The 15,766-nt window shown below is 45.8% G+C and overlaps 1 protein-coding gene across 10 annotated transcripts in view; it reads left to right on the top strand.

The window, feature by feature from the left end:
• Nucleotides 1-15,766, top strand: part of ST6GAL1 (ST6 beta-galactoside alpha-2,6-sialyltransferase 1) — a 116,876-nt gene that overhangs the window by 78,194 nt on the left and 22,916 nt on the right. For 8 of the 10 annotated variants that reach the window (XM_045811225.2, XM_045811223.2, XM_045811231.2 and 5 more), the window contains 3 exons: nucleotides 7,605-7,740; nucleotides 9,272-9,360; nucleotides 11,463-12,098. In XM_045811225.2, coding sequence (XP_045667181.1) covers nucleotides 11,513-12,098 — 586 coding nt within the window. In that variant the 5' untranslated portion in view covers nucleotides 7,605-7,740; nucleotides 9,272-9,360; nucleotides 11,463-11,512. Of the gene's footprint in view, nucleotides 1-7,604; nucleotides 7,741-8,595; nucleotides 8,666-9,271; nucleotides 9,361-11,462; nucleotides 12,099-15,766 lie in introns of all 10 variants that reach the window. The other 2 variants (XM_087861483.1, XM_045811229.2) reach the window with 2 other exon arrangements.

Here is a 15,766-nt window from a genome sequence, read left to right on the forward strand (position 1 = left end):
TCAGTGCCTGCCTGGCTGGGAAAAGATCTAATCTCTGTCAAGAGACACTTTTTGCAGTCTGGGTCTGGAACAGTTGGGGCAAGCAGGAATGAAAGCCCCTTTATCTTCAGGGGCTTTGATCTGGGCAGGGTTTCCCTCTCCCCCACCATTAGCTCGGAGGCCGGGCTTGCCCTCAGGTAAACACCAGCAAACACAGCTGCCCAGACACTGAAACTTCTCCTGGCTTCCTTTCACTCTCCCCACAGATTGATTAACTACAAGTTGGTTTCCTGTTGCTTAATGTGTTTCTAACTTGAGGAAAATTGTGGCTTGTCAGAAATATTTTGACATAGCTATTAGTTTTTTCACCTATGCTAGCTTCCACTGATAGAACTCAGGGGCTGGGGCTGAGAGTGAGTCGCCAGCCTGGACCACCTCTCTGGGGACTGTGGAAGCAGGTGATAGCGGAACCTGCCTCAGGCTCTCGTTGCTGCAGGAATTAAACGAGGTTCGCTGAATTATAGGAGCTTTACCGTATGGAAAGCACTTAGCACACGGTAAAATCTCAATAATTATTAGCTGCAACAAAGTGATAAAGTCTGTCATTAAATTGTCACCACAACCCTGCAGGGGCAAATTTTAAAGTATTATTATCCATCCTTTACAGATGAAGACACCAGGCTTATAGAAGTTGACGAACTGGCCTATCCTCCTATAACGGACAGATAGAAAAGCCAGGATTTGAATCTGGGCTTTTGAGATGACAGAGCCAGGGCTTCTCAAACTGTCCGTGAAGAATCAGGTTTTTCCCCCCAACCTGTCACACATCAGTAATTTCTAAAATACAATGAAAAGGATTTACTGAAATAGTGAAACGAAGGACCTTTATAATACAAGCCTTATTTTTAAAGTGATTATTAGATTCCATAGGCATACAATTACTCTTTCAAATCATTTTGGATCTTGAGAAAGCTTTCTCAAACTAGCCCCAAACTGCAGACCTCACCTTGAGGAATAGTGCCCTCTGTTTCCCAGAGCGTCGGTCGCAGAGGGGACGACTTACATGAGAGGCACCTGGGTGCTTGCTACCTGCCCACTCTGAGCCCCATCCCACACTGCTTGGATCAGAACCACGGAGGGAGAATTCAGGAATCTGCAGTTCAACAAGTCATTTGATGATCGCAGCGTGCTCACAGTCTGACCATCAGTGCTCTGTGCCGGGCTGCTTCCCCTCATGGGTAATAGATGATAGGGAGATGGTCCAGTGAGTATAGTGTTTTAGTCTATACTCCCATCCCCACCGGGGGGGAGGGGTTGTTGTTTCTAAATCCTTCAGCAGTTCCTTTCCGTAGAAACTCACTGACAGAACCGGCTTTCTCAACTCATTCCAGTGCATGTTGGCAAACGCGCATTGAGTACAAATGACAGGCTGGGTAGAGGGGGAACAGACCACAAGGTCCTCAAACCTGTAGACGATGAGTGTCGATAGAGCAGAGGACAAAATCCAGGGCCACTTCGGGGTGCAGAGACAGGGTGGGGGGGGTGAGGAGGAATGAGCAATGGAGACTACTGAGGGATGACCAGTAAGGGGGGGGGAAACCAGGAGAGTGAGTATAGGTTTTGGAATCCAGAAGGAGGAAATGACCAACTTGGTAAAATACTACCGGTGAGCTGAACAAGATGAAGATTGAGCCTTGACCATTTACTGAGCAACACGGGAGCGGGAAGGTCTTTGGCGACGTACACAAGAGCAATTTCCTGGAGATGGGGGAGGCCTGCTGGGTGCATTCAAGTGCTACTGGGAAGAGGGAAATCGGAAACACGTACGCAGTTCTTTCAAGGAGTTTTACCGCCAAGGAAAGAAGGCAGGAGCTGGGAGGTGAGATGAGGTCAAGAAGTTGCACAGGAGGGACAGGGAAATGAAGGTTATTTAGAACTCGTGCCATGGCTAAATCTGTTTCTGTTGTAAAGTCCTATATCTTTTTCAATGAATTCCTTCAGTAAAACAGAAAAACTGTCTCCTATACTTTCTTTTCAAGCTCTTTCAAACTCTACCCACTCGCAAATGATATTGTCTAAAAAGAGTCTGCCAATCACTCTTATTCCTGACATAGCCTAATTTGAACACATTTTTTTTTCATATGACATTGCATTTTTTCATATTTGCTTCATCTATATTTTGGCTGAAGTGTTCTAAAGTAGATTTCATCTCTAACTACTTCACCTGCAGAGGACTTAAAAAAAAAAAAACCCATAACCATACTATGTAATCATAATAAAATAATACTTACTGTTATACCTAACAAAATTAATAATGACTTCTTAATATCTTATAATACCAAACCTATATGCAGATATACCCATGTGTCCTCAGTGGTGTTTTGTTCAAAGCAAGACTCAAGCAAAGTCTGCACATTGCATATGATATTTTTGTCTTTGAAGCCATTTGTTTTTCCTGCCCATTGACCTGTTGATGAAACTAGTTCCGTTGTTCTGTAGAATGCCCTGCTTTCTGGATTTGTCTGATAGCTTCTCCGTGGTGTGTAACTTGTTCTTCTTTCTCCTGTGTTTTCTAAAAACTGAGATTACATATAAAGGCTTGATTGTATACAGATTAAACATTTCGGGTGAGAATTTTTCAGAGATGGCGCCGTGTGCTTCCTGTGGCTTCACATCAGAAGGCATGTACTGCTTGGGTGTCCCACTCTTGGTGACGCTAAGACCGAACAGGGTCATGGGGTGGTTGCCTTAATCAAGAGAGGTTTTGTTTTGTTTTGTTTTAAGATAGGAGACACAATAGCATGTCTGTGTGGTGATAAGCATGATCTTTGAGAGAGGGCTACATATGATGTGGAAGAAAAAGGGGAGATTTTATAGAAGAATATCCTTAGGTGGACAGGAGTATACAGGACCTAGTGGAACGAATGTTGGGTATCCCAAGTGTAGCGTGCAGCCAATTCATCCATAGCAACAAGAGATCATTTGGGCATAAATGCAAGTAAGGTGAGTAGCTGTGGTACAAAGGTGTGTTGTGTGTGTGGTAATTATATTCTGGTAGCTTCCTTTTTCTCTATCAATAAGTTGCAAGTTCACTGACGGAAGGGGAGGATAAGGGGAATTTTCGTGGGGAGTAATCAGATAGTCCTCTAGGAGACTGGCCGGTGAATTGACCAGAAAAGTAACATGTGATTGCTAGGAAGCATGAAGGAGCTACTTGCAGTTAGTGATCATGAACTTGAAGTGAAATCCGTAAGTAGTATTTTGTGATTTTCTTTAGCCATGCGGCTGCACGCCTACAGCTGTGGAGGAAGACAGAGAGCTGGATTTAACCAGGTTTGGGTTTTATCCAACATTGTGTGATGAGAGAGACCAGTTGAATGACTGACCATGCAGTTGAAGCTGGATGGGAGGTGAAGTGAGGATATGAAGGAAGTGAGAGACAGTGAGTGAGAAGGTGGCAGGAGCAACCACAGGGAGACAGCTGGAGGTCGGTACTAGTATGATTAAGCTACAAAGATAGGAGCAGTGATTGGGGTGGTGGTGTCTGAAATAAAGACTATGGAGCGTTTTTTGAAAGTGGTAAGATCAGAGATATGACGTTGGGGGTGAGTGGCATCTTTAGAATAGAGGAGATGAAAGAACTGAGAGACCAGGGGACTAGAATGGTTCCGAAGGTGGATGTTGGTATCCCTAAGAGGCAGGGCAGAAAGAGCATGGGGAGGATTACTGTGAGCCAGTTGCGAAAATATTCAAGGAATGAAGAGTGTCCTGGTGGAGGGGAAATGACTTCACCAAGGTGGGTAGCAGGTGGCGTGGTCTGCATGGGGTTGTGTAAGGATGAAATGAGTTGGTGCATGTGAAGTTCGCAGCACTGAGCACAGGCTCTGCGTGTCTCAGTGCTTAACCCACTGGATTTATTTTTACCGGGATGGTGGGGGGAGAGTTCTCTTCATTTTAAGACCTTCTAAGGGGCAAAGCTGTTCACATAACTCTGCCCCCAGGAGATGGTAAATTCCCTGTCACTCAGTGTATCCAGTAGACCAAATGAATGTCTGCAGCGACAGTGCTGCCAAGGGGATTCTAGTAACTGACGGCGATGGGTGGGTGAGTAAGTGTGGGTCTAGCAGTCGAAGGAATGGGGGATGGGGAAGGGTGGTATCAGAGCTAGCTAGCTTCATTCTTTCTTTCTGATGCGACCGAGCACGTCCCACTTCTGGCTCAGAACCTGGCTAGATGTGGAGCGGCCAGAAATAAACCTTAAAGGAACCCTCAGTCTGGGTGGGCTGTCCCATCTGCTAACAGATAAATGTCACATAGTCTCCTAGGAGCCAGAACAGGCACAGTGGAGTCATGTTGATCTCTGTGGGCTCAAGAAAGTCTTCAGAGTCCAGAGGCACTTAAGCTGGTGCTGGGGACAGTGAGTGGGTGTGACCTCGTGAGAACAGGGTAGGAAAGATCATTTCGTCAGAAGGAACTTTTCTTGCAGGGCAGCAAAGGGCAAAAGAGGACAGGGCATTTGGAGTGCCATAATTGAGTTAACTCTGAGAAAATCACTCCTCTTCTCTATTTCAGTTTCTCTATTTGTAATTTGGGACGGTACTGGTACTCACAGGGTAGGGCATGGTGAGAAGTACGTGAAATGATGCGTGTAATCTTTGTCGCAAGCCCTTTGGTTGTATTACCTTAACTTGCTTATTTAAACAATCCTACAAGATCGGCTCTTTTATTATTATTCCCATTTTACAGATACAGAAGCTGAGTCTTAGAGGGTTGAGTAGCTTGCTGGAGGTCATGTAATGGTGAAAGACAGTTTGGACTCTTGCCCCAATCTGTTTAATCCCAGAGCTCTGACCCTCAACCCCTAAGCTAGTCAGTGCTGAGCACATAGCTAGTACTAAATAAATGGTAGCTATTATGGTCATGCTTGCTAACATTTCTCACCCAGAGGACTGAGGACTCTGTTACGACTTCGGCAGCTGGTGGAAGTTCACCAGGGCTGCAATCTCATGAGCCGGGAGTGGTTGTTACCTCCTAGGAGGGCAAGTTGCTCTGAGCAGATGTGACCGATAGGGGGAGGCAGGTCTGCGTTAGCTGCACTCCTCTGCTCTCTGGGCACTGAATTCAAACCAAAGTGGCACGCCCCAGCAGCTTACTTACGGGGGCAATGGCAGCAAACCAGCATTCATAAGCAAGAGGTGTCCTCTCAAGGGCAGCAGGCTGCCCGAGGTGTTCCTTGTGAGGGTGCCAAGAAAGAGCCTTTTCCATCAGTGATGCCTGAGGAAAGCACAGACCTCGAAAGAGCTGGCGATCCTTCATTCATTCGATGAATAATTATTGAGCACTTACCACGTGCCATATACTCATCTAGGCACTGAAGGTGGTAGCGAAGGAGGCCGACGAGGTTTCTACTGAAGGAGTTTCCATTTTTCGTAGAGGAGGCGGATGGTAATCAAATAATAATATGAACGCATGCATAATTACGCACTCGTGCCACAAAGGCAACATACCTGACATGAAAAGGGGTAGGGCTAGCAGAGATATTTTGGGACTCTCCCAGGACGTCTGCCCGGGAGCCAGTTCTTCAAACTGGTAAGGAGAGCCCTGAGATTTTGACAAAGGTCACCGAACACCTCTCCCTGTGGCCCTGGTGATGAGTAAACCCAGGGCCCGCCCACACATGCCCACCTGCCAGTCTGAACCCCAGAACTGCTGGGCGGAGGCCTCCCCCTAGGTCATGGGAGGGAGCCAGTTGTGGCCACTGTGGCTTCCTCTGAGCTCTGTTCACGCTGCATCTTCCAGGATGGGCTTCGAGATTGCTCCGTAGTGGGTATGGAGTTGATAGACAAGGTATTTTCAATATTGTCCCTAACAGTTTTGCCTTAATTACTCCACTAACATAATAAGCATAATAAAGGAAGTCAGACTGAGAGAGGAGAATTCAGCTCTCAGGTTACTCCTCAACTGTTTTCAGGTCTGAATCATGTACATTTTTCCTAGATATTTGGACATGAGTAACTTTTCGTCACCATGGTACATGCACAGATAACATTCTCTATTTCACTTTTTTTGTTTAATATTTAAAGAATGTTTCTCCGAATTGCTACATAAATCCACGTACAATTATTTATATGTATTATATGTTATTACATCTTACCTTATATATGTTAAATTAATTAATATTGTTCTATAGTCTTTCTATCAGGTGGAGGTACCCTAGTAACTATTTCCCTTTTGCTGAAACCTTGGTTGTTAACCTTAGATTTTCACCATTAGAAATCACTTTCAAATTGCAAACTATTTTTCTTCTTGCACGTACCTATTGCTTTATAAAACTCTTCCACCAGTCCTCTTCCAAACCTCACCACAACTATGGAAGGTAGGGAGTCATTTACGTGCAAGGAAACCCAAATATGTCATCTTTTTCTCCTTTTAATTCTTTATTGTCTTATTTCCTGCAAGTATGATAACTTGGTTGATAGTTATAAGCTCTTAATTCTATGACCTGGTTACTTTTCTAAAAAGATTGAGTTAATTTCTACTGCTCCCTGAAAATATGCCAATTCTATTATAACTGTTTCAGTAATGAATATTATCATTTTGAAAACTGCTGTCTAGTATTAAATCTATAAACTGGCCTCTTAACATGCCAGTTGTCCCTTTTGGGTTTCTCTCAAGATTCGTCAGAATTTTATATGCTTGTTAATTATGTTTTCTATTTTGTGATTTGTCCATTCACGTGGAGTGCCTGTTTATTTTGAGAAGCTTTGACTCTCTTTACCCTTAGCACAGCTGGACTCTTTTTTTCCTTTTAATTACAGCATTTTCTTGGAGACAAGTGGGAGTTTTCATGCAAGTGACTCTATCAAAGTTTTCTCTTATTATTTTTCTACATTCTGTCAGAAGAAAGAGCTGACAAATATAGAATTCTGTTTTTAGCTTTCTAAAATTATATTTTTATAATATTTTTCCCAACACTAAGAGTAATGCATATACATTTTAGAAATTATGGAATATACAAAAAATTATAAAACATGAAAGCATTCATTATGCTACCATCCAGGGTTACTTTACTGTGTTTTGTTTCTAGTCCTTTCTCTTTTCACATGTACATTAAAGAACATTTTTTGGGGGATTTGATTAGCATATCATACACAGTTTTGCAACCTATTTTTTCCAGCTAGCATTATACTGATTGAAATTTCACATATCATCAGGAGTTCTTTGATAATAAATAATTGTCTAGAGTATATTTAGGGATGATCCGAATCTTCTCTCCCCAAATTAACTATTTATGTAACCAGTAAGTGAACAATCCTTTCTTCCTAGATTGGTCTGTGGTGCTTGCTTTCTCCTCCTAGCATGTTCTTATCTAGTATCGGTCTATTTCTATGCCTTCTCTGCTAGTCACGACCCTGCGCACAGCACCTATAATGGGCTCTTGTCTCTGCATTTCTTTTTCTGAGCTCTCCAGGCTTCCTGGATTGAGCTGTAGGGGAGGCCAGGAGACTAGTGGAGGGGCCTGTCCTCCTTGTTAATCTTTAACCCTGCCCCTGCTGGAAACCAGCTCTTACCTCCTCTTTGTTTTTTTTTTGTTTTTTTGTTTTTTTCTTTTTTGGCCTTTGCAGATGTTTTTTGATCATCCAGAGAAAAATGAGCCTTGGCCTCCAGACCCAATAAAGCAAACATTCCTCCCATGGAGAATAGCACTGGTTCCTAAGGATCCAAAGGGCCTGCAGCCCCAAGGGGATTAGCCAACAGCAGGTAAGGAATGCCTGGAGGCATGGCTGTGGGGGCAGCAAAAGGGTACATTCCTAATTAAAGAATGGGGTGGTGGAGTGTGCTGGCCAGGAGTCCCAGAGTCCCAATGTCTGACTACGGCTTCGCTGTTGTCTTCATGGATTTGTTTAGTTCTCATTCGGTGAGGGCTGGGATAGGTGGTTTGCCTGTATCTGTAAATGATTTGAAGTTATTCTGTGATTCAGTCCACCCTTTGTGAGCACCTACTTTGTGCCAAGCCCTGCCTTTGGTACTGGGCATGTGGTGATGAGTAAACCAGGGCAGGAACCTTACTTTGAGAATTTTTTTTTCTGTTGCTTCAGGGTTAGCTTGTTCTTTATAGGTGACAATGTGGGTTGTTACTGGATTCTTCTAGAAGCCTGGTGGGGGTAGTAAGGATCTATCGATATAGTCGCATCAGTTTGGTAATGCTTTATTGAGTTCCCAGTCAATTTCAGGGACTGTGCTGGACACTGGGGTTCCAGGCATGAGCCAGGACGAGTTCTCCTCTAGCAGGGGGGTCATCAGGAAAAGTGAGCATTGCTAAACACTAGAAATGAATGGGAGGGGGCTCCATGGGAGGTCGGATGCAGAAAGGTAACCCTGTCTGGTTGCCGGGCAAGTGGACAAGAGACAGACTACAGCAGTGCAAAGGCCCAGAGGCTAAGACATCTGGAAAACCCAAAGCTTGATGTGTTTTCCCAAAGAATCAAGGGAGAAAAATTTACGGCTCCTTCCCTTCAGTTTGGGCTGCTTAGAGGGGACTGCCTCAGTCCCTGTCTCTTTAGAGCAGCCGGAGAGGGGAGAGAGGGTCTTGAAGCTCTCTGTGTCTCTGAACAGAAGCTCTAGCCAGCCAGTGGACTTGGAGCCGCAACAGAGGGTGGTGTCAGGACACCGGCGGAGCCCCGAGGTGAGCTTTTAGAGAAGTATCCTGGGGCCATGACCCTGAAGGCTAAGGCTTGTCTTAAAGTGGCAGGACTCCTGTGCCGGGCTCTTTGGAGGAGCTTTTCTATTCTGGGACCCTCAACCTTGGGGTGTAGGTGCTGTCAGGAAGGTGACCACCATCCCCTCCCGAGCCTTAGTTCCTGGACAGTGAATCAGGTCCCGCCTCCCTACCTCCTGTCTCATTTCACTCATACACAGAAAAGTTGAGTCCCGAGTCTTAACTGCAACCACTTCCAAATCACTCTTGCAACTTTGGAGAGTAAATCAATAAATAATAAATCAATATATATATAAAACTTCAGTTTTTTTCAACTATAAATGCAGCCCATGCAATATGCTCTGCTTACATGACAGGGTTAGTCTGGGTTTCATAAGCCTAATGACCATGAAGGGGCTGCCTGAGGGGAGAGCAGTGTACCCGGGTGAGGGCTGGGGCATGCCCATGGCCAAGGGGGTTTTTCTGGGATTGTCTGGCCAATTGACTTGTCCCTGTAGAGCCCCTGATTTCTGAGTCCTGTTTGGTCAACACTGACTTTTCACTGTCTTTTTAATACGGATGCCTCTCTTTTAGTGCAAAGACCATGAACTTTTAGAGTCAGACAGACCTGGTTTGGAATCCCGGTTCTGGCAATGACTACCTGTTGACTTTGGAGAAGCCCTGTAAGTCTGCTAAGCCTCAGTGTTTTCATTTTCTCCAATGGGGCTGTGGATACCTATGCCATTGTGTCACAGTGAATATTGACTTAGACATTGCACTAAAGTGCCTACCATATTGCAGGCACTTCTCAAAGGCTCCATTCCCTTCTTCTTGAGTTCTTTAGCTCTCAGAGTAGTGGGGTCAGCTGTGCTGAGTATCTGAGGAAATGGAGTTCCTTCATTTTCTGACCTGCCACAAGCCCCCTCCCCTATTTCATAACCACACGCTTGAATTTTTCTCCCTTTGTGTACATTCTGTCACTTCCCACACTTCCGCAGCTCAAGGCAAGAGCCCATTCTCCCCAGAGCCACCTGTTCCCGAAGTCTGGGGTGGTGGGAAGCACGGTTTGGTCGGTACTGCCCATGGATTCCAGGAACGGTCTGGATGCCACTTAAAGAGTCTCAGATGAGGACGTGAGCTCGGGTCGATGAGTCATGACCAGTGTTCCACTCTGCCGTCTCTCCCTGTCCCGCACGACCTCCACATGGCCTCCAGCCAAGGGGCTGCTCTCTGGTCTCTGTTCAGAACACTTCCTGTGCCTTTGCAATGACCTAGTTCAAATACCATTTCTGCTGGTGCTCCCAGCACTCCGTGAGTGAGAGAGAGATTATTCTACAGAAAACCTAAGTAAAGACAGATTTAGTGACTTGTCCAAAGTCACCGAGAATGCAAGGGACCCCAGGATTTGTGAATACCTAGTCCAGTACTCCTACCCCTTGTCCCAGATATCCTATACCCAGATAGGAACTATGGATCCCTAGCGTGTTAGCAAAATGCCAGGGGTGACTGCTTAGACTCATTACGGTAAATAAACCCAGTTATTTAGGAAAGAATTTAATGTTTTCCAAGAGATACAGACATTGTTTGAGTTCAAAGTACTTCCATCTTCCATTCAGTTACACAATAAATTCTGGGAAAACAAAGTAGGGCTTTACCCAGATACAAAGGGGACTGTGAGGCTCTATTTTTGTAATAAAATCCATTTGCCAGAACTTTCAGCAGTTCTGCGCATGTTTATGCTGAAAAGGACATGGATTATGGAATCAAGTGCTCTTGGATTTGGACTTCGGTGCTACCATTTACTCAGCTTAGTGATCCGAGGTCCTTCTCTTAGCCTCTCAGAGCCTCAGTCTGCTAGTCTGTAGATACGGAGATTGTAACAGCTTCCTGGCTAGAGATGGTCAGGGCCTCCCTGCACAGCTCGGGATGCCCTCCCTACCGGACTATCATGTAGGTGGTGCTGGCTGGAGCCGTACATGACAGGGCCCCGGTCTACAGTGAAATTAGGTGAAATAATGTCTTATATGCTTGACACATCTTCGTTTTTATCTCCTTAATTGGTCACGTGTTACCAAGATTTCCTCTCCTTGACCATGAGGTGAGGCAGCTTCCTGCCGCTTGATAGTACTCTCGCAGAGCAATCTGAAGCCGGTGTTATGCTGTCAGCTAACCACTGGTCTTCTCAAGCAGGAGTCCAACACGGCAGTCCTTAGAGCGATGTGTCACGGGCCTATGGCACTGTCTGTGGACAGAGGTCTGGCAATTTTAAGACGATGCTGGGCCCCTTTCGATTTTAGGGAGTTTGGATTCTTGTGAGGTAGACCAGTCATCCTGCTCTTCCTTTTTTCTCCTAGATTTTCAAGCACACATGCCTTCATTGAACAGACAGCATAAGGCCCCAGGAGCCCAGCGATGTGTAAGCTGTGGTTCCTGACCTCACCAAGCTCAGAGTGCAGTCAGGGAGCTAGACCAAGACAACACAAACCTAAGAGTCAGGGTGTAAAAAGGAATGGCAGGAGAATACAGAAAGTGTTCATGGCTCAGAGAGGAAAAAGGGAACGTCTGAGGACTGCTGTCTACATTCAAAGCCCAAACTGAGGCCGAATATTTACTTCCAGTTGTTACAGGCTGCAGGCCTGCTGGGAGTAGACCAAAGGCTGGAAGTGAGTCTCCTCTCTCTAAACCCGTTGCCCAGCTCGTCACCCCACCTCTTGCCTGTCGCTACTTTTAGATTTTATTCACATTGGTTTTGTTTGTTGTTTTTGCCTCGTCTTACCTTTTCTAGGCTTGTTTTCTGCTCAGAACAGAGTGGCTGCCCTGAATACATCTTTCATTATGATTCACACCAACCTGAAGAAAAAGTTCAGCTGCTGTGTGCTGGCCTTTCTCCTGTTTGCAGTCATCTGTGTGTGGAAGGAGAAGAAGAAAGGCAGTTACTATGATTCCCTGAAGTTGCAAACCAAGGAATTCCAGCGGTTGAGAGGTGTGGAGAAACAGGCTGCGACTTCAAGCAGCACCCAGAAGCCCCCCAGGGGCAACCAGGCCCTCAGCAGTCCCCGGGGCCCAGCCAAAGCCAAGCCAGAGGCCTCCTTCCAGGTGTGGAACAAGGACAGCTCTTCCAAGAACCTCATCCCCAGGCTGCAGAAGATCTGGAGGAATTATCTGAATATGAACAAGTACAAAGTGTCCTATAAGGGGCCAGGGCCAGGTGTCAAGTTCAGCGCAGAGGCCCTGCACTGTCACCTCCGGGACCACGTGAACGTCTCCATGGTGGAGGCCACAGATTTTCCCTTCAACACCTCCGAATGGGAGGGTTTCCTGCCCAAGGAGAACATCAGGACCAAGGCTGGGCCATGGGGCAGGTGTGCTGTTGTCTCATCAGCCGGATCACTGAAGTCCTCCCAGCTGGGCCGAGAAATAGGTGGGTTGTGGGGTGTTAGGGCTGCTCCTGTGGAGCTGGACATGTGGACGGGACTGGAGAGGAGGGGCCCAAGTACAGCCTGTGACTAGCACACCGGCCCGCTGCGCTCTTTTGCAGCCTTCTCGCGTGACTCAGAGGCACCCCGGGGGCAGCCGGAAGGGTGGCGATCCATCCAGCCTCTGGGCATGGTTATCAATGAGAGTGGCTTTGCTTTTCTCTGTTCTAAATAGTGCTGTTCTACAGAAAATATTGTTGGAAAAGTGAGTTAGAGTGTAGGAAAGCACTCCACTGTAATTGACTTTTGAAAATAACAGAAGCGCTGGTTTCTCCTGTCTCTTCAGATCCTGAAATTCTGTAATTTTATTGGCTAGTTAAGGACTAATTGTCTCTTTTGGCTTCAACTACCTGAGTAATTTTCGGCCTTTCTGTTTGAGGATCATTAATTAGAGTAGGAATTCTTCACTTGGGGACTGTGGACCAGCTTTAGGGTGTTCACGAATCCCTAAAGCCGTGTGCAAAAATGCCTGTGGATTTAGGTGTGCATAAAGTGCGTGTGTGTGGTCAGTCTGTACATTTTTCAAGAGAAAAAGTCCATCGCTTCCAGTCGATTATTCTGAGGTGTCTGTGACCCAAAAAAAGGCTGAAAGTCACTGGTCAGAATATATCAACTTGCTTTTTTTTTTTTTTTTTTAATCCATCACAGTTAATAAAGATGGAAAGTCTGTCCGTGTTTGTCAACATGTGTACAACACCAAGGGATGGATTTGCTTAAGGCTCCCCAGTTCCCTTATTTTGAGAGAATGTGTTTTCCATTATTGTGAAATGAATCAGGCTAAAGGAAGTAGAGCACAGGAAGCCTTGCTCTTCTCTCAGGCTCTGGAAGGTACTGGAGCAGGTGAGGTCATACGTCTCCTGTTTTATTCCCTTCCTGTGACTGCCAGGAAAACTGGTCTGAAACCAAGCACAGGCTCTCAAAGGAAGAAAAGTAGACCCAAATTGGATTCTCTGGAGCAGGAAGAAGTGGTGAGATCACCTTTTGTGCCTCCCCAAACAGGCGGCACTCACTAATAAAGGCTGCCAAGATTACCGGCCCCGCCCCAACTTTTGCTTTTTGCCTTTTTGGTTTCTTTTGGACTTTGTTTTCCAGAAGCTCAATGTGATCGGTTTTTGTTCATCCATAATAGAACTGAATTCCTTTCTTTCTTCCTGATTTTTGCTCTATAACGGTCATGTTTAGAATATTTCAGGTGCTAGCGGGTCTTCTCCATGTTAACTCATCACTGACGGCCCGGCCAGAACTGGGTTATGGTTTCTGGCAGAGACCGATACTTCTATGAATTGGAACGACAATCTTTACGTGCTCCGTGAAAGTATGGAGTGATTTACATACACAGTAAAATCATCTTTTTCTGTAGACTACAGTTCGAATTTCAAGTATGTGTTGCCCTGGAAAGACTTTGCTCTTGAGATGTACCGAACATTGCGGGCTGGACTTCCAGTGTTCTGCCCTTCAATAGGGCCTTCCCCTGGGCATTCAGTCTAACAAATGTTTTAAGGAATTCATTCATTCTTGTCTTCATTCACGGATCTTTCAACCACACAGAGCAGGAGCTTAGAATACAAAGAAGAGACGGGGAAGGCCCTTTGCTGAAGGCCTGGGAGTATCAGGCAGGGTGCCAGGCCCACGGCCTTTCCACTGTACCTGGAATTTGTCCCGTTTATTGTGGACTATTGAGCGTATTCGATGGTTTCAAATTGTTTGCTCTTACAAATTGTACTGCTAACAGGGTTTTTGTGCAGATGACTAAAGTGCCTAAAGGGGAAATATCCACAGCCGTGGGGCTAGAAGACCAAAGTAAGAGAAGATTTGTGGCTCTTTTTTGTCCATTGTAAAATTGTTTACGGAAGGGATTGTAATAACGTACTGTGTCTCCAGCAGTCCCTCAAAACAGCCAACGGTGGGCATGGCCATTTTCAATTATCTTTGGAAGATGTACCCTTAAGGTATCTTAGATTTGTTTGAGTTTTCATTTCGAACAATAGAGTATTTGTAAAACATTGTAACCAACAGGGGTAATGCTGTTGTGCACCTGCTGTGCGCCCAGTATGCCTCGCTTTTTAATCTTGCCGGGAATCCTGTGATGTGGGGACAATTATTGTTCCCATTGAACCGACAAGCTAAGTGTGGAGGCTCAGAGATTACACAGCTGGTAAACAGTGGACTGGGACTTGAAACCGGATCCTTCGACTCCAAGGCCAGCACACTCATCCCCTCTGCTCTTGCGCCTGCAGTGGTTGTGGCTTTATGATGAAATTTCTGGTGTGATGAATCCCTTGTCAGGTTAAAAAAATCCCATGATATTCTTGCTTCCTTGCCCTCCTACAGGAAAGGAGAAGCGCATTCTGAGTTGAGGCAAAAGCAAGCAAAGGCTACATGGGGAAAAGTGCGGAGTCTGTTGGGCTGGGATGTGGGGTCCTGCAGGGTGAAGGGGGCTGGGGAATGAAGCCGGAAAGGTAGGCAGGCCTCAGCTCCTATGGAATGTTGATGGTCACGATCTAGACTTTGGGTTTCATTCTTTGAGCCACAGAGTTCTAGAAGGGTTTTGAGCGAGCAAGTGATGGGATCATGTGGATTTTGGAGAGATTTCTCATCTCTCTGAATACCCTTGTCTATGGGGACTGCTCTGTAATCAAGTATTAGGGATTACTGCCACTTCCGGGCGAGAAGTGCCAGGCCTGTTCGAGCCGTGATCGTGGTGGTGGAAAGAACGGGTCTGATTTGAGAAGAGACAGAAATTGGTATCTAACTAGAAATGACCTTGAGCGACAGGCAGGAGCCAGGGTTTCTAGCCTGGAAGTGGGCGATCTTGGATCAGAGGGGAGCATGCTTCTGGAGGAGGACAGGTGCTGTCTCGGAGGGGCTGAATCAGAGGTATTTGTGGATTTCCCTGAGTAGATATCTATGCGGTTGGGTATTTGATTCCGGGGAAGGGTCAGGTGGGGGGAGATCAGATTGAAGAATCATTTGTCCCAAGGTGACCATTGTAGTCCAGGAGAGAGGGCTGAGGAGAAAACCTGGGGAGAGTGTACACTTAAGAGACAGGGAAAAGAACAGGGAAGGCAGAGACATTCAGAAGGCCGGTGAGAAGGACCAGGGGAAGCAGGTGTATGCCATATGGTGGACGGCAAGGGGAGTGGAGTTTGGGCAGGTTTGGGGCAGATGGAGTTCTTGTGCAGAGTGAGGACTGAGAAGACATCGTTGGATTGTGGAGTTCAGAAAATATGGTTGTTTCTATCAGGGGTCAGCAAACGTTTCCCATGAAGGGCCGGACAGCAAATATTTGTGGTTTTGAGGCCACATAGTGTCTCTTGCCTCAGCTCTGCTGTTGTGAATAGGCCTGGCTACGTTCCAGTAAAACTTCATTTACAAAAATGGAGAATGGGCTGGCTTGGCCTTCAGGCCATAATTTCCCAGCCCTGATCTCTATTATATCAAGTTTTCCTCACCAGGACAAGAATATAGCCTTCCAAATACGATTATATGATTCATTGAGCTACTTTGAAAATATAAAAAAAGCTTGGTCTAAATTGTGATACAATTTCTTTCCTTCTAATTCCCAGCTATTTTGAGTTTCTGTACCTGGAGGCAGTGGGTTTGTATTGAACTG

This window comes from Ursus americanus, chromosome 4 (genome assembly GCF_024610735.1).
Source record: "Ursus americanus isolate L20-20 chromosome 4, mUrsAme1.1.p, whole genome shotgun sequence".
NCBI lineage: Eukaryota > Metazoa > Chordata > Mammalia > Carnivora > Ursidae > Ursus > Ursus americanus.